Source organism: Eptatretus burgeri, chromosome 6, assembly GCF_056783735.1.
Source record: "Eptatretus burgeri isolate ZD-2024b chromosome 6, Ebu_testis_v1, whole genome shotgun sequence".
NCBI lineage: Eukaryota > Metazoa > Chordata > Myxini > Myxiniformes > Myxinidae > Eptatretus > Eptatretus burgeri.
This window is the reverse complement of record NC_140966.1, coordinates 39,100,245-39,119,868: the sequence shown is the minus strand read 5'-3', so window position 1 is coordinate 39,119,868 and position 19,624 is coordinate 39,100,245. Positions and strand designations below refer to the sequence as shown.

General features: G+C 47.1%; 1 protein-coding gene across 4 annotated transcripts in view; it reads right to left on the bottom strand.

Annotated features, from left to right (window-relative positions):
- The window catches only part of MYCBPAP (MYCBP associated protein), a 113,093-nt gene that overhangs the window by 40,728 nt on the left and 52,741 nt on the right, over positions 1–19,624 (bottom strand). For all 4 annotated transcript variants that reach the window (XM_085884635.1, XM_085884637.1, XM_085884636.1 and 1 more), the window contains 2 exons: positions 18,611–18,729; positions 7,442–7,578 (listed from right to left, as the gene is read on the bottom strand). In XM_085884635.1, the coding sequence (XP_085740761.1) occupies positions 7,442–7,578; positions 18,611–18,729 (256 nt within the window). The remainder of the gene's footprint in view (positions 1–7,441; positions 7,579–18,610; positions 18,730–19,624) is intronic.

Below are 19,624 nucleotides of genomic sequence, written 5' to 3'. Positions count from 1 at the left end.
CTGCCCGGGCCCAAGCTCCCGCACAGAAGCGGCCAATCTTCCCCTCACACGCTCTATCCAATCCGGAATATCCCGACCCATGTAAGAGCTCAATCGGTCACAATGGACGATCTGTGGGAGTGCGTGGCGGCCCATCTGGATTTTAAAAACTACATCGGTTACCTGTCGGAGTATCACACCGGGGCCCTTCCAGGGGGGGGGGTGAGTTTCGGGCACACACCCTTCCTCCTCTGTGGCCGGAAGAGCCAAATGAGGTCTCCAGGGAGGAATCGGGGGGCGTGTGTCCGAGAGTCATACCTCAATTTAGCACGCGAGGAAGCCAAACCTATTCGCTCCCTCGCAAAGTCATGAGCTTTCTCTATGCTCTTACGCATTTTGGAAGCATAACCCTCCGCCGAGGTCCATGTTGGGGTTTCAGGTGTCACGCCCAGCCACAAATCAACAGGGACCCGCATCTCCCGACCAAACATCAGCAAGGCAGGGGTGCAGCGCGTGGCCTCATGCTGCGCAGTCCTGTATGCCATCAGGACAAAGGGGAGATGTTCGTCCCAGTCCTGCTGATTCTGGGAGGTAAAGAGAGCTAACTGGGTAAGCAGAGTTTTATTAAACCTCTCCACCATCCCATCCGACTGTGGCCTTAGAGGAGTGGTCCGAGTCTTGTGAATTTGGAGGAGCTCGCACACTGAACGTAGGAGTTCGGACTCGAAGTTCCGGCCCTGGTCTGTGTGCAGCTCCCTCGGAGTTCCAAAACGGGTGAAGAACCCCTCCACTAGTGCTTGGGCAACCAGCCGTGCTTCCTGATTGGGCAATGCATAGGCCTCCGGCCATCTGGTAAAGTAGTCCATTGCCACCAGAATATACTTGTTGCCTCGGTGGGTGGTGGGTCAGGGCCCGACCACATCAACCGCTACCCTCTCAAGTGGTGCTCCTACATTATAAATTTGGAGGGGGGCCTTACGTGCGCATGGTGGTGTTTTCTTCCCCCGGCAGAGGTCGCACCAACGTACCCATTTTTGGATGTCGCTGCCCGAGTTCACCCAATAGAATCTCTGCCTCAATTTCGCGAGTGTTTTGGTTACACCTAAGTGTCCCATCGTTCGTGTTCCATGTACAAGCCCCATCACCTGTTCTCTCAATTTCGAAGGTACCACCAACAACCAGGAAGCATTTCCACTCGTTGGTAATTCCCACTCCCGGTACAAAATGCCATCCTTCAGCTGGAGCATCTGCCATTGTGCCCAATACGCCTTCACCTGCGCCCCAAGCGAAGCAATTTCTTCCCACGCAGGCCGTTTTCCACCCTCTAGCCAATTACAGAGGTGGCCCAAAACAGGGTCCTCCTTCTGTTCCTTTTTCCAATCGACACTACCAAATTCAGGAGGTGGTTGTGGCAGAGTCCGACGGGTTACTCGGGCAGCACATAGGCATGCATCAATTTGTTCCTACCCAATCAAATCCCTATTCTCTTGACGTTCACAAAATTTGCATTGGTGCTGCCAACAAGGTCGCCGAGAGAGAGCATCTGCATTGGCATGTGTTTTGCCGGGCCGATGTTGCACAACAAAATTGTACTGCTGCAGTTTCTCAAGCCACCTTGCAATTTGGCCCTCCGGCTCCTTGAACCGAAGAAGCCATTGCAAGGAGGCATGATCAACCCGGATCACAAATTCCCTCCCGTACAGGTAAGGATGAAAGTGTCCAACTGCAGACAGCAAGGCCAATAATTATTTGCGAGTGACGCAATAATTTCGCTCGGGCTTTGACAGAGCCCTACTATAATAGGCAATCACTCGTTCGACACCTTGTTGGACTTGAGACAGGACCGCCCCCAATCCTCCCTGACTAGCATCCGTGTCAAGGATGAACTGACCAGTCTCGGCCGGATACGCCAAAACTGGGGCTTCCATCAGACGTTGTTTTAGGTGATTGAATGCTTTGGTGCAGTTTTCTGACCACACAAATTTAGCTCCCTTCTCTGTCAATTGGTGCAATGGTCTTGCAATACTTGCAAAATTTTCCACAAATTTCCTATAGTAAGAACAGAGGCCCAAAAATCCTCTGACCTCTCTTACATTTCTGGGGGTGGGCCACTCTTTTACTGCCACTGCCTTCATTGGGTCTGTGGCCACACCGCTTTCATTCACCACGTGACCCAGATAAACGACCTCTTTCCTAAAAATTTCGCATTTCCCAGGGTTCAGTTTTAACCCGGCCCCCCTCAATCGCCTGAAAACCTCCACCAAATTTTTGGCAGCCTGCTCAAATGTGGGAGCGTGGACAAGAACGTCGTCTAAATAGATCAGGCATGTTTGCCATGGCAGCCCAATCAAAACACGTTCCATCAGACGTTCAAATGTGGCGGGGGCATTGCACAATCCGAAAGGCATGACGACAAACTGCCAGAGGCCCTTCCCTGTGGTAAATGCTGTTTTCTCTCTCCCTTGTTGGTCCATTTCCACCTGCCAGTAGCCACTCTTCAAATCCAATGTAGTGAACCATTTTGAGCCGGAAAAGGCATCGAGTGTATCATCAATACGTGGCAGGGGATACGAGTCTTTGAGCGTCACTTGATTGAGTTGGCGATAATCCACACAGAACCGAATGGTCCCGTCCTTCTTTCTCACCAACACAATGGGTGACACCCAAGGACTTACCGAGGGCTCAATAATTCCAGCCTCCTTCATCTTTTCCACCTGTTTTTTCAGCCTCATCCATCTTTGCAAGAGGTAGACGTCGTGCAGGCTGTCGAACAGGTCGAGCCTCGCCAGTGTCAATTTGGTGCCTGACTAGACTCGTGCGTCCAAAATCCTCGGGAGAGAGAGAGAATACATCCAAATTAGCACCAACCAAATTGTGCAATGACCTTACCTGGTCCACTGTTAACCCCTGTTCTGCTCGGTTTACCATGTCCCTTACTCCCTCTGGCCAATTTGTTTTTCCAAAATTTTGCCCCGACTCCGGCTGACCTGGCGAGTCTGTGGTTCCGTCCCCTCCGGTGATCTCCACTACACTGCTACACTTGCTATAACAGCTCCGCCCCTCACTGTGTGAGGGCTGTCAGACAGGTTGAGCAACCGAACCACTACCATGGGCTGATGTGTATCCACGAGTGTACGACCCACCATTAATCCTGCAGTTTCCCCCGAGCTCCACGGCTCCACCATCCCGAGCTGGCCCACGTGATTGGTCCTTGCCGATATCCGGGCCAACACCACGGTCTCAGACCTGGGGGCCACGGTCACGGTGCGCGACATCTCCAGTCGCGCCCCCTGCGCCTCCTCGACTTCCCCCAGTCCCTCCAACCGTAGCTTTTCAGTCCCTAGCCACATGTGACCCCGCCCCAGGTCGAGTTGGCAGTCATGTTCCACAAGGAAACTCAACCCCAGAAGGCATCGGTCACACACTTCTGCCACCCACACCACCGCATCGACCTCTAGGCTGCCCAACTCCATCCTCACAACCCCACGACCCATTATCGGCGTCGTTGCTCCCGTAGCTAGTTGGAGACTGTGTCCTGCTAGTCTATCGATTTTGTCCCAACCTCCCACACTTTGGTCCAACACTAGCGGGCTAATAACGGTATCACTTGCACCCGTGTCCACCACTGCTTCACAAAACTCTCCCTCTATCTTTACCCTTACCCGCAAATTCCCCACACCAATTTTCCCACAATTCACTATTTTCACCAAGGGAGGGCACTTCGCCACAATCTCAACAGCCAAGCATGGCCCTGTATGCTCAGCCCGATCTAGTTTCCCCGACCCCCGACAGTGATCTCTGGACTCGACTTAGGTAAGGGCATCTCGGATAGACCTGGCGGTTCAGCAGGAGGATTCACCATCTCCGAGTCTAAAAGTCTATTGGAGGGTCCCTCCATTGCCGGGTACCGGCAATATCGTTGCATGTGTCCTCTTCGCCCGCACCGGAAACAACTCCCCATAAAAGGCCCCCGTGAGTATCGGTGAAATGTCTCTTCCGGTTCCGGACCCCCTTGGCCATAATCGAATTGCTCTATTGGCTGGGCTGGACCCCGCCGCTTTGGCGCACTAACTACCGGATTACCCTTTATCAAACTCGACAGTTTCTGGCAAATTTCCTGAAACATTTGGGTAATGCCAATTTCTCCCAGCCCCTCTCCTTGATCCTGGATCTCCGCCTGTCGGACCGTCACCGATGGCCTCTCGGGCACCTGACCCGGCCGCCTCCACGAGGCCAGCCTGGCTGCGCACTCAGCCGCTCGGTGAACGGTGGGTGGATCCTGTAGCTCCACTAGCGCTCGGACCTCAGGGTCCGGAAGAGCAGCTAAAAATTTCTCTAGTGCCAGTCTGTCCCACGCCTCTACTGCAAGGTCCCGATACGCGATCCTGACTGATTGGTAAACGTCCTGTGCCAGCTCCTGCACTGTCTCACCCGGCTTTAATCTGCGGTGCTGGAGCTGAGCCCGCACCAGATCACAGTTTGCCGCAAACCCAAACCGACGGCTCAACGCCTCGCAAATGTGGGAGCTGGTCAACATCCCCTCCGCGATCACGTTTAACACGTCTGCGGCTGGTCCCCGCAACGTTGCCACCAAATTCCCTGTACGTTCCTGCTCATTCCACCCGTTTAGTCGGGAAATGCACTCAAATTGCGTCAGAAAAGCTTCAACGCTCCCTGACCCGTCGAAATTTACCAGGGGGATCACTTTTACGGTGGCCCGCTTCTCAGTTTCTCCCTTGTCCGAATCCAGCCCAGGGATCAAACACCCTTGTGGCTGCGTATCCAATTTCGGAACCCACTGTGGCCAAAGATGTTTTGTGGTGAGGGTCTCATGGGTCAATTTTGCCTCCTGTTCCAAACGTTGAATGGACCGATTCACCTCTTCCCGCAGGATCTTCTGGGCCCGCACAACCTCCTCCAAGGCTCCGTCGCGAGTTTGTAGCTGCTCCTCAACCAACCCGGACACTCTACTTACAAAAGACGGCTCTACCAGGCCTTTATCCAAGACTTCATCTTGGCTCATAATTTTATCTTGTTCGTCCAAACGAGCCTCCAATCTTTTTACCTCCTCCGCCAAATTCATCCCTTACTTCCTCAGCTCTCCCCACTCTTCAACTTGCAGCTGCATACGAGCATCCACACAGGCATGATGGCATTGCAGGCTTTCATCCACTTTATCAACACGAATGTTCGTTGCATCAATTTTATCTACCAATTTTTTCCGTATATTTTCCCCCTCCAATGTAATTTCTACCATTGTTTCCTCCAATCTATCCTCGAATTTACTTTGTATTTCTCCCAATTTAACATCCACACACTCCTGCATCTCAGTTTTCATTTTCTCCATCTTTTCCCCCAATTCATCCCTCATTAAATCAATCCGTGCACCCAACTGTACCCCCATTACCCCCAATTGATCTGTCATTTCTGCCCTCTGTGTCACGAAATGATTTTCCATTTGTGCCGTCATTTCTGCCCTCTGTGTCACGAATTGATTTGCCATTTGTACCGGCATGTCCCCTATTAAACGTTCCAACAGTGTCTGGATCGTCATCGCACCGGTTTCCGGCGCTGCCGGCCCCGTTACGGGCAATGAAGCACGGTCCACGCTCGGAACGGGGGAGGTTCCAACCCTACCCCCGTCTCTCCCCTCTTCCCCCGACTCGCTGTCAGACACGTGGCCTTCCTCCTCAAACATCTGCACATCCGCCATGGTGCAGAAGTCCCGTTTGCCGCCAATTAATTTAAATTTGAAAAATCCCGCCAAAATTTTCCCGCGCTCGCGCGCTTTTCTGTAATAATTTTATATTCCAATTCGTGGCGAGATTTTAATCTTGGTATATTCTCCGGATACCAAATATAATTTAGAGGGGTTCGAACATCCAACACCCTGACACCAATGTGACGTTCACGGGACTTGAACAGTCCCGCCAACGTAGAATGAGCCGAAACGATGGAGGCGGTTTATTTATTTATAACCCAAACATGGCGGTTCTAATCGCTCTACCGCAAACGGGACGAGGAAGGTGGCACGAGTCACTTTTCACTGAATTGATGATGTTTATTTGTTTTTATTATTACCAGAAATAACAAGACTCGGCAAGAAGAGGGATCCGGGGCGATTCGACGGGATGGTGTGGGATCGGGCGTGGGGAAAAACACAGACAATTCCAATGAATATACAGTTCTCAATCCCTCTAAGGCGACAAGCACACACACACACACACACACACACACACACACACACACACACACACACACACACACACACACACAAAACGTAGCTATTTCTGGTGGTCAGGCTGGACCGTGGTGTGGACGCAACTGTCCCTGGATCGGCGTCGGACGAGCTGGCCTTGCTCTCGTCAGGGGGGCAGGAGAAACCGTGTTGCTGTCGACCTCCTGGTCTTGGCCCAAGTCCGCTCACAGCCGCCAGGGAACCAGTTCTGGCGCCAAGTTGCGAGCAGGAGAGGGAGGCAGGTCCGCCCGCCGTTCGACCCCGTACTCCGAGTCAGCAGAACCCCAGAGCCAACCAAGGTGAGGCACGAGGCTCAGCAAGGCTCCAAGACACGATCAAGAACACGATCGAATCAGCACAACAACAAGGATGCTCCCCGCGCAACAGCCTCCCTACCAAAAAAACACGATCTTTTGGTTGTAATCTTCTTCCTCTTTTTTTCGACTCCGAACAGAACCTTTTTATCCTCCTGTCCTCGTCACTTCCAATCGAGCCGTTTATTGGCCCACCGCCGTCGCCTTCTGCCAATGGTGATCACGGGGCGGAGCCATCCGCTGCACTGTCCTGTGACGTCACGGCCAGTCTCCAGAGAATACCAAAAGGGGTTTACACAGACACACTTACCCTATCCCGTGTCCCTATCTAATTACGTGACAATTATCATTTCCCCCTTGAAGAAATGAACATTTACTGGACAACTTATCACCACTGAATTGCTACTTATTACATCGAGATCCTGGTAAACTCGAACAGCATGGCATTCCTAATTAAACATCCTAATTACCCTTTGAATGCATACCCCCCCTCAAACGTAACAATATATATATATATATATATATATATATATATATATATATATATATATATATATATATATATATATATATATATATATATCAGGCGTATAAAAAATAGTGTGGTAGATAAAAACATTAGAAAGGAAAAAATAACTTGCACCAAAAACTTTAACATTTTCACGCTCACGCTCACGCTGACGCTGACGCTCACGCCGGGGGTATCGCTATAGCTCTCTGTTCTTCGAACAGGCGAGCTAAAAATGGTCTTAGGCATCTGAAAGGAATAAAGGGTTGTACCATTGGCTGAGGGCATGGCTGTCCATCTGATACTGTGAAAAGCAATGAAATACAACCAAAGAAGAATAGCAGACATTGGGAGAACATCAGGTTGAAACCATTTGTATTTTTCATATCAGGTGTGGCATACCTCTTCAACCTTCTCTTTGAAGATCCTTTTGCCTCCAGCCTTCTTGTCCTTTTCAATGTTTCCCTTCGGTGACTTGGTTCTCTCAATGGTACCTTTGCCCTTAGTTTCCATTTTCCCTCTGCTGGGAATCCTTTTATCTGTGAAGGAGACATTATTGTTGACATAATTTGCTGTCAATTTATATCAGCATATTATCTTGTATGCATCATGTTGTGGACGACAGCAAAATAATTTACAAATGTTGAATTGGCAGCATTAATCATTGATCTGTCGATCGTGCATTGTGTGCTTGTCGCATTTTAATTTGGAATTTGCATTTCAACCTTCTGAATTGGAAGTTGCATTTTTACATCCTCATGGAGGATCTCTAAGTCTTACTCACGTTGTTGTTCTTGTGGACTTTTTTGTTTCACAGCCTACAGTTTTCATCGAAACTTCCTGAAACTTGGCATATATATATATATATATATATATATATATATATATATATATATATATATATATATATATATATATATATATATATATATGTAAAAAGACCCTGCGCAGACAGTAACAATCTCTGATTTTGAAAATTCCTCCTAGAAAAAAGTTATGACGTCAAAATATCTCCGCTAATGGAAATCGCATAAAAAATTATCTTAAACTAGGCAAGCTTTTTGAATTCTGTTTGTGGGAATCGAACAGGGCATTAGCAGAGATGAATTACCGCACATATGATACATCACTATGACGTCATATCAATTTTTATGATGTCATTCCTATTTTTTGACATTTTTTGTTTCACAACTCAGTTTTCATCGGATCTTCGTGAAACTTGCCATGTATATGCAGAAAGCCCACGCGCAGGCAGTAACCATCTCCGATTTTGGAAATTCTTCCTAGAAAAAAAGTTGACGTCATAATATCGCCGCTAATGGAAATCGCCTATACCATTATCTCCGAAACTCGGCAAGCTGTTTGAATTTTTTTGCGGGAATCAAGCCAGGCAATTAGCACAGATAATTTATCGCAAACCTGATACATCACAATGACGTCATATTCGTTTTTAGGACGTCATCATTAAGAGGACGAGGATCTTAGATCATTCGAGCTTGTTACTTTAATATCTCCTTTTCCAGCTACAATTCAAAAATCTCATAAACTGTACGAGTGCTTAAATATGGTGGATACATGACAGGTACCCCCTGTTGATGAGGACCTTTGCAGCAAGTGCTGGTGATACATGTGAGTTCATGGTCTTCATAATATGCAGTGGGGTGCAAAAGTGTGAGTCCGGGAGGAAATTTATTTGATAACAAAATAAAAAAAGAGATGTGATGACAAAATAAATCATTGTAATCTGAAACCAAAAGCACTTTCAAAGGGATTTCCATGAACTCGCAGACATAACAATACGACAAATCAAATCTATCTTTATGTATCGAAACTAACAAAAGTGTGTGTGTGTGTGTGTGTGTGTGTGTGTGTGTGTGTGTGTGTGTGTGTGTGTGTGTGTGTGTGTGTGTGTGTGTGTGTGTGTGTGTGTGTGTCCATAACTCCAAAACCATGAAACTTAGTGGCCTGAAACTTTGCATGCACACTAAGGAAACTCCAAGAAAGTGTGAGTGAAAATTGGGTTTTTGGGTTAATTAAAACACCCCTTTTGAAAAGAATTAACAGCCTTATTTAATTTTTCTTTATCAAGGCATTATCCTTGGTCAGCCCTCTGTCAGCTATCTGCTGGGGTCTTAAATCGCCATTTTGTTCGGCCTATTCAAACATGCCTTGCTTTGCAAACACGATCTACTCTCACTGACTAATTAAAGTATATAATTGGTTCACGAGCGCCAGCCAAAGTGACCACTATATTCGTTGTGTCTGTGTGTCTGTATGCATGTCTGTCTGTCTGTCTGTCTGTCTGTCTGTCCAGAGCACAACTCCGTGGGATGTGATCCGATTTGGATGAAACTTGAATATGATGTTGATATCAATGCCTAGTTTTGTCTTCCTGGCGATGGGCGTCCCACACCCATTGTGGGCGGAGCCACGCCCACTTGTAATTTTTGTTTTTCCATATTTTTTCTCGATTTTTATAGAAATTCCCGCTCGAGGAATTGTGTGCATTGGCCATATGTACAACATATAAAAAAATTCAGTTTGATTCGGTCAATTTTGAGGGAGAAGATAGGTTTTGAAGAAATGGGCGGGACAGATAGTAGGGTAGCAGCTAAGATTGAGAACAAACCGGGAGGCGACAATGGTTCGCGGGCATTATTGAACTATGCTGCACGATAAATACAACTGAGTGCCGTTGGTTGCACGTGTTTCTGTATCGAAGAACTTCACCGTGACTCCACAGAATTTTGACACGCTTTCAATCTCACACGCCACTTCGCGCATTTTCTTCAAAGAAATCTTGTTCTGACTATTCCTGAATTGGCTGTTTTGGTTCCTGATTTTTGCTTCACGAGCGCCAGCCAGAGTGACCACTATATTTGTTATGTCTGTGTGTCTGTCTATCTGTCTCTGTGTCTGTCTGTCCAGAGCATAACTCCGTGGACTTTGATCCGGTCTTGATGAAACTTGGTTATGTGTTCGACATCAATGTCTAGTTGTGTTTTCCTGGATGAGGGCATGCAATGCCCATTGTGGGCGGAGCTACGCCCAAAAATAGCCATTTTTAGGGGGTAGTCGGATTAAAAACCTAACCCTAACAAATCATCTTCTCCTCGGGAATTGACTGAATGGAATGGGTTCTTCAGTATTTGAATAGCAAAATGAATTATCTAAAACTTGTCGTTATCCGATTTTTCATTTTCATCCCAAGGTCAAGGTCACAAGGTCAAAAACTAGAAAATTGCGGATTTTGACATAAAAATCATACGACAACCCAAACTTTGAGAGCTAGGATGACAATATTTTTTATGCATAATCTTGAGGTCATTCCCCACCGAGTCTTGAAACCATTTTGCTCTATCTCGAACACCTTTCCCGTGGCACCCCCTTCAAATTTGTTTTTACGCTGATTTCATCAAAGTATGGATAATTCCGAGGAGTGCAAAATGCCATATAGCCGATATGACATTATATTGTTCCTGGAATTTTCCAGAGGAAGTTTTGCACCAAAGGTCATAATCCTTGACCTTTGACCTTTAAAGGCCACAAAGGTCAAATTTTCAAAGTTGTGGGAATCAAACCGGGTTTTCGACCTTCTTCGACGAACTAACTCCAATAAGCTATAGCACATATCCTGTTTCCTTATTTTAATGTCCACAACATTGTTTTGTGACCTTTAAAGGTTATGCAAAGGTCAAATTTTGAAAGTTGTTGAACGAAACCAGGTTTTCGACATTTTGCAGCTAATAACCTGTCACCCGTCATGTTGATCATGTTGATCATTTTTATAACTTGGTCAAAAATTATCACATTGTCTTATCCTTGACTTCTGAAACAATCTACATCGTCAAATACCGCTCGTGAACCATCGTCGCCTCCCGGCTTGTCAAAATATTATATCTGATTTGAAAATCGGATCTGATGGACAAAATAAATGTCGAAATCTGGAGTGATATCTGAACTTTTAAACAAATTAGCGATTTGTATTACTAAATGTATTTATTTAAGCAAAATAATAAAACTTAACATTTTCTACTGTTTCGAAAATTATGTTCAGTGAAGAAAAGATGAAGGAATGTGCAGAAAGTGGAACTTCATTTGGCGCAACCCTTTGCTCTCCAACCTGCTATTACCATCCATGACGATCGAGTCGATAGGGATCCTTGTTTTTTCCGGCAATTACATGCGCAGTTTTCTTTTTTTCCGTTTTGTGCGATTTGCTTTCATGACGAAATATTAATGTAAATGCATTCATAGTTTCTGTAATGTATTGTTACGAATTTCGGCCCGCCCGGCGTGCGATCGGCCACGTAACTCAAATCGCGACCGCGTCGCCCACCGGAACAGACAATTCAGTCATGACCCTCGTTGGAACTATCGCCAGGAGCTAGTCACGGGTGGGTCTTTCGACCCCACCACAATCGTGCCAATCGGCGACCTGCGCAGGATAGGGTTGTTCGCCAAACTCGACCTACCTAAGTACCTGCGCGGGTAGTTAACCGGGCGATCGTACCTCGCTGCTGGCCGGCCGAGGACACGAACCGCTTAAGCAGTCCGTTCCGTGCTTCAGTAATAACCGAGCGGTGTTATCACAGGCCCCGACGGACGTGATTATTTACCGGGTGCTTACACCCCTCTACCAATTCCTTCCGTGATGCAAGATGGAACTTTCAAACAAAGGAAAGGACGCAACGAAACGGGGAACAGTTCGACAAGCACATTTATTCCGCACTCAGACAAGGCAAGGACGTATTCACAGCCATACAGTAGGAATGCAATTTACAGTCAAAGCAATGAAAGTACGAATTACAACCGAAAAAAGCAATGTTTATTTACATGCACTTAAACAGTTTCTACTTTACAAGACACGGCGCCACAACACGCATTCACACAAAAGCAATGGAAAGACCCCGTCAAAGGCAAGGGAGTCAGACTGGGCCCGTGGGCCTAATGCACGTGGAACCTGGATGAGCGGCCAGGTCCACGAGACCGAAGGGTCCTACCCGCGCCCTCGTGGCGCGATGGCGGGCAAGCCGCAATGTCAGCATAGCTGCGCATGGCTTCGTGCCCCTGGCGTGGTCGGCAAGCTCTCTCTCCGGCGCTCCTCGTCGGCTTCGAGCTCCGTCTCCCGACTCGACTGCCCCGCCGACACTGCGGACTTGACTTCTGCCGACACTCCGCCGCTACCACTCCACTGCTCCCACTTGGTTCTCTGCCGACGTACTGCGCCTTTTCTTTCTTCCGCTGACACTCCGCCGCTGCCACTCCACTGCTCCCACTTGGTTCTCTGCCGATGTACTGCACACCTTTCTTCTTCCGCGAGCTCGCGCTTATATAGCCCGGGGGAGGGCGTATATGTAAATTTCTGGATCACAGCGGGTGCGGAGGCGGGGCTATGCTACCCGATGCTCAGTCATTGGATGGATGAAAAGGGGGCGTGAAGCATTCCTGATCCGACTTTTGAGGCGAAAGCAACGCATTTACAACCTATGGCCCGGTGTGTGGTAGAAAGGCGGAGGTGGTGGGAGTTTGGTTGTTGGCGGACGTCATTTGAGAATGGCGGTGAAGCGATGTTTGCGGGAAGGAGTTGTGGAGGTAAAGAGACGAAGGTGGTGGTGTTTGAGTTGTTGGCGGGCGTCGTTTGAGAATGGCGGTGAAGCGATGTTTGCGGGATGGAGTTGTGGAGGTAAAGAGGCGAAGGTGGTGGTGTTTGAGTTGTTGGGGTATGATTGGTCCAAAATAATGATAGAGAAAAGAAAAACGGCTAACTCAAAGGATCGCAGCCCGGTGAACATGGGAATTCCCTCGAAACAACGGTGGGGAAATCTAACGACACAATTACTTATCGTCATAACTGTTCTAAGGACCCTTTATGGTGTATTGCGAATTTCCACAGCCGTAACAGTATTAATAGTCAGCAGTGGCTGAAAAAAGTACGTAGACTGCACTCACAGAGGTCAGACATGGTGGGGTTTGTGCGTGCCTGCATGCGAGCAGATTGGAGGAACACATGTGTTGGGCATGTATTCAGACAGGTCTTTGCTAGGTACATAACATGGATTTTAAATTTTAAATGTTCCCACCCAGTTGTACACATAAACACAGTAGTTAAAATAAAATGTCGCTGTTTAGGCATGTTTTATTGCTCCAGTAATACCATAATATGCTGCCTACCCTCCCCTTGCATTGCCTTCCCTCCATTCCCTTCACATTTCCTTCCCTTCCCCTCCACTCATGCTGCCTTCCTCCCACCCTCATGCTTCCTTCCTCTCCCCTCCCCTCGCACTGCCTTCCCCTCCCCTCCCCTCGTGCTGCCTTCCCCTCCCCTCCCAAATTTCAGTGTGGGTGATTCATGTCATCTCGTGGGTTCAGAGCGCAATATTCCCGCTGTTTGGGATGGCCTTACCGGAAACGAAGTGAGGCGGTTTCCGGCCCGAGCTGGTGTGCCACGTGAGTGGTCGGGGCCAATCGGAGCGCCCGATTCTGGTGATGACGTATGGATTCGGCATGGCCCCTCCCCTCGAGCTGCGGGCCCTATAAAAGTCGGGGCAGTCCCTCTTGCTCTCGCTCTGGACAGTCTGCGTTTTCCGCTCCTCGTCTCCGCCCACATCGACACCGCCACGACCCGCCCCCTGCTCCTGGACTCCGCCTCCTCGTCTCCGCCCACGTCGACACCGCCCGCCTACCTGATCCCGCCAACTGCTCAACCCTCGCCCTCTGGACTCCGCCCCTTCTCCACTCAAGCTCCTCCTTCACGAGCACAGTCTCCACACGTGCGGCTTGGGCCAGAGGTAACGTGCCCACTATCGGGTACCGCACCCCGGAGCATCTCCCCCCTCCCCCGAAATGTATTGGTGGCACGTCGGCTATCGGGCACACAGGTACCGAGATCATAGCCTCAACCCCCACCCCCCCCCCCAGTTGCAAAACTCCCTCTTCATCGGGTTCTGTGTCGTGTGTGTGTGTGTGTGTGTGTGTGTGTGTGTGTGTGTGTGTGTGTGTGTGTGTGTGTGTGTGCCGGCACCTGTCTGCTTAAGTAGGACTGTAGAAGATTGTTACCTTCGCAAACTTCGTTTGACGAAGGTATTGTATTGACCCCTGTGTATTTAATTACAGTGGGACCCGCTTAATAGAATCACTTTGGGCCGGACAAATTTGATTCTAATAAGCGGGTGATTCTAATATCCGAGTTCACCAGAGTTGTGGAGTATCAAGCAGATCAAATGTCGAGTACACATACGGAGACAAATACTCAGCATTTAGTTTGATTTATATGACTCACTTGCTCAAAACAATGTAACTTACTATTGAAAATAAAACAATTACACGTACAGTACATATGTACTTTTCAAAGCAAAACAACATAGGTTTGTCGATGAGACTACTCTGTAATGAAAAAATTGTCGATTGTTGCCTGCTTTAACGAGTCTGTGGCAATGGCGGTGACCTCCTTGTCAAGTTTGCGCAGGAAGGCCATGTCACTGAACCCATGTGATAGCAAACCAAGCCTGATCGTCTTAGCTGCAGACATCATTTCCTTGATGGTCGGGACAGAGATCTCCTCTTCCTCCTCTTCCTCCACTTTAGTGTCGGCGTCATAGTCTGCGTCAGTAGCAATTCCCATTTCGCGTTGGACTGCTGAAACGATGGCTTCGTCTGTGACATCATCGTCTGTGGTTTGGAGAGTGGCGTCCATGTTGACGAAGTCCTGCCATTGGTCGGGATCCATTTGAAGAGGGTTGGCTAACTCGTCGTCGTCATTGCTCTTGACCCTTTCGCCTTCGCTTGCCGCTCCGATGAAAATTCCTCCTTTGCGCCAGCAGTTCACTATGCCGGTAGTCTTCACATCATTCCATGCTGCGTCCGTAAACAGCATAGCGTCGAGGATCGTTATCTTTTTCGCCAAGTCACTCGCTGTCATTGCTCCATCCTCGTTGTCAATCTCAGTGAGCACTTTTCGTAGCATGGCACGGCGGTAATGAGCTTTGAATGAACGGATAATTCCCTGATCTAACGGTTGAAGAACAGAGGTTGTGTTCGGCGGGAGAAATGCCACAGTAATGTTTGACAGTTGAAGTGATTGGGGATGTGCCGGACAGTTGTCGATGAGAAGCAACGCTTTCTGGTCATGACGCCGAAGCTCGCGATTCCACTCATCGAGCCATTCAGTGAAGAGGAAACCTGTCATCCATGCGGAGGAATTGGCTCTGTAGCGAACTGGAATTGTTTTGAGGCCTTTGAAACACCGTGGATTCTTGCTTTTACCAATACCGAAAGGAGGACGCTTAGCACCAGTCATCGAGCAGCAAAAAAGCACTGTGATTCTTTCCTTTGGCTTTTTCCCACTGCAGTGCTGATCTCCCTTGAAGAGGAACGTTCCGTCTGGTAAGGCCCGAAAATACAACCCGGTTTCGTCAGCATTCCAGATCTCATCAGCCGTGAAGCCTTCTACGAGATCCAGAAACACGTGGTCCAGCCATTGTTGTTTCCCTCCTACGTCAGCCGCCGCTGCCTCACCGTGAAGTTTCTTGTGGACGATTCCATGTCTTTTCTTGAACCGGTTAATTCAGCCGTTTGTTGCACTGAACTTCTTGTTGTTGAACTTTTCCGCGAACTGAGCCACTTTCTCCCGCATCAGAGGTCCAGAAAGCGGGCTTCCTTTTCTCTAGAAGTTTGAATCCACTTGACCATTGCTGATTCGACATCGGGTGCGTTGCCGCTTCGCTTGCGTTTCTGAGAAGAAGACGAATCCACTTGACCTTTCAGAATGGCCTCTCGATCTTTCAGAATCTTGCATAGGATCGGCTGGTTAATTTACAACTTGTCTGCAGCTTCTCGTTGGCTCATTCTGGGCAAAGCGTCATAGTCCCTCAGGATTTGTGCTTTATCAATGTTTGAACGATCCGTCCGCTTTCGTTTTCTGTCCATCGTGGAAATGACGACACGCCTAGTGCTTAGACTGCAGCTGTCAGCTGTCTGCCTATCTGTACAATGACTACCGAAATCACTGTAGAGGCATAGCGTTATTTTTAGCGTGACGTCAGCCGCCTGGTGGCAAAAGTTGGAACTGTGCGGCCAGTAGGCGCTGAACTGTCGAAGTGGATGGCCAGCAGCTGATTCTATTAAGCGGGTTTTTGATTCTAATAAACGGGAAAAATTGTGTACATTTAGATACAATGGAATCGGTCTCAACGATTTTGATTCTATAATACGGGTGATTCTATTAACCGTGAGTCCATTAAGCGGGTCCCACTTTGGTAAATATGTGTGCGGACAACATTGCGCAAAAACTGCTGGACCGATTTGCATGAAATTTTCAGAGATGATGTGCAGTTACTCAAGGACGCCAGGCGAAGCTTTTGGGAGCGATCGGATCAAAGGTCAAGGTGAAGGTCACAAAAAAGTCAAAATCGTTTTTTTGCGATTAAAGTGTCAATTTTGTTCCGATTTACATCAAATTAAGTCCAAAATGTTCAGTATTCAAATCCCGATCCACTGATATAGCGTATGGTATAGTGTTTGCAACCCTAGTTAGTCTGTGGAAGTCAAAGGTCAAGGGGGTCACCAAAATGGAGTTTTTGATTGGGAAGCGTTGTGGACAACATTACACAAAAACCACTTTGCAGATTGTCATGAAATTTTGTGGATGTGTTTGGCATCACGAGAGGACAAATCGCTTAGATTTTGGGAGCGATTGGATCAAAGGTTAAGGTCAAGGTCACAAAAAGGTCAAAATCGTTTTTTCGCGATTAAATTATCAATTTTGTTTTGATTTACAGCAAATTAACTCCAAAATGTTCAAAATTAAATTCCCCATCCTCTAATATGACACATGGTATAGTACTTTTGTCACCCAAGGCAGCAGTTGGGGGTCAAAGGTCAAGGGGGTCACACAAATTCACATTTATATCGGAAAGCGTTGTGGACAACTTACCGCAAAAAAACAAAACGCAGAGAGGCTTTAATTGTTTTGGATTTGTTTGGCATCATGAAAGGACAAATCCATTAGATTTTGGGAGCGATCGGATCAAAGGTCAAGGTCACAAAAAGGTCAACATCGTTTTTTCATGATGAAAATGGTTAATATGTTTCCGATTTACATCAAATTAACTCCAAATTGTTCAGTGTTCAATTCTCCATCTTCTGAAATGACACAAGGTATAGTACTATTGTCACCCTAGGTAGCGGTTGTGGGTCAAAGGTCATGGGGGTCACGAAATGCATATTTGTATTGAGATGCGTTGTGGACAACTTAATACAAAGGTAACTAGTGGCTGCGGCGAAGGTATGCGCTCTACGAGTGCCCGTTCTAGTTATGATTGTCATTATTTCCGCATTAAGCCTGTTCTGTGTCCCCCTGTGTAAGTTGCCTGTTTATTGTCGCACCACATGCTTCTTGCTATCTCTGCACAACACACCCCAATAAATATTCACTGTGCCACATGGCTTTCCTCTCCTACTTGTAAATAAATTATTAGTATTAGGAATGTTCCCTGCTCGTTTTTGTCTTTTATTCCATTGGTCCAGCATGGTCCGAATCCTAGCTTAGCCTGGGCTTTATTCCCAACGATCCGTTCCTTTTAGCCGGTACGTCCTTGGCAGTGTCGCTCGGTTGCATCCGATCCAGTAAAGTGATCCGGTCCGGTAGAGTGATCCGGTTCAGACAAGGCGTACCGAGGGCGTGCTTCCCTGGTAATTAAACCACGTGATTAATTAGGTAACCTGATTCACCCATAGACGGGAGGACCCTAGGTCACGCGGTTGAGTTATTGGCATCCACGGTCGGTTAAGCGACCCACCGTGTCAAGGAATTATCCGTGTGCGACAGCCTACAATTCCAGGGAGTCTGGTGGGAATCGACATAGCTTTCCCCACCTAGTGGTCTTCTCACCCAACCTCCCGGCCCGCAACAATATATTCCAGGGGAAATGGATTAGTGGGTTCATTTGACAATCCCTTCGGATTTATATGGTGACATCGTGAGATTTTCGAGCATTGAAGGACATGGTTCCATTTATCAGACCATAATCTAATCATTTCCATATCAACAGAGGGTGACACTGTTGCTGTGTGCTTATCTTATCAGTGCGATGGGAATACTGCATGAAGTGCGGACTCGTCTGCAAAAATTAAGAGGGTTTTCCAAAGCAGTGGAGGGGTTATGTATGTCGAGGAAGCATCTTCTTTCCCATCATTGTAGTAAATTAGAGCAAAAGCAAAGCAAATTTGCCCATTTTGTAAAACCAGGCTAATCCACTTGGAGTGAGGCTAAAAGCCTCGCATTCAGGACACTAGCTCAGCTAATTGGGTTGAGCAAACAAGAGCAACATAACTATTTTCAACATTAATGTAAACCTCAATTGCTTCCCATTGCTGACTACATTATCTTTTGTTGATATCCTTTCTGCATCAAGAACTACACTGGCAGAACCTGGAAAATTAGACACAAAAATTAGGACTGTGTGATTTTTCACTCCATGATGGCACTGGCAAAAGTGTGAGGGGATATTAAAACAATCTTTGTAATCCTTTTTATCCTTTTCAAGAGGAAAAGGAAGTTGATGAGCTTACTTGGATGTTCAAGGGAGATGTCAGCTATTTCCTGCTCACTCTCAGGTAAGCCTAAGTTTTTGTGCAAATAGAGTGCAACAGTGGAAATGGATTCAGCCAGCTGTATGAAACAATAGTACCTTTATGGGAAGTACAAAAAGAAAGCAAGATAATACAGACACTACATTTTTTACAACAAAAACTGAGCAATTCACTCAAATAAATGCAATTAAAACGAGAACAGTTCTCGGTAGAGTGCATACCTCTGCCAAGCTGAACAGTTCACATTTTGTATCTCACTGATAGGTTGGATCTGGAAATTGCACCTGAACCAAAATATAATTGGCTTGTTCTTTTCACCTAACCAACTCATCCAACAAGTTTTGTCATTCGTTAACAACATTTTGAAATATCACTCTATATGTCATTTTTCGCCCCATCAATGGCAAAGGAATCACTTAAAAATTTAAACATTCTCGGATCCGGATCCGGATATTCACCATAACCGAAATGATTTGTCCTTGTCACACACATCAAACCTGTCCACCAAGTTCCGTCCGAATCCGTCCATAACCTTTTGAGATATCATGTTAGATATCGGTTTTCGCCCTGTCACTCAATGGTGAAGAATCAGTTAAAAAATTATCGGATTCGAATCCGGATCCGGATCTTCACCGAAATCTTAAAAATTTGTCCTTGTCACACACATCAAACCTGTCCACCAAGTTCCGTCCGAATCCGTCCATAACTTTTTGAGATATCATGTTAGATATCCGTTTTCGCCCTGTCACTAAATGGTGAAGAATCAGTTAAAAAATTATCGGATTCGAATCCGGATCTTCACCGAAATCTTAAAAATTTGTCCTTGTCAAATGCTCAATCTGTCCACTAAATTTCGTCTGAATCCGTCCAGTATTTTTTGAGATATCCTGCTCACAGGCAGACGAGCACATAATCACAGATGGGGTGAAAACATAACCTCTGTCCACCTTTGGTGGTGGATGTAAATACCAGACAACAACGATTATACCAAGT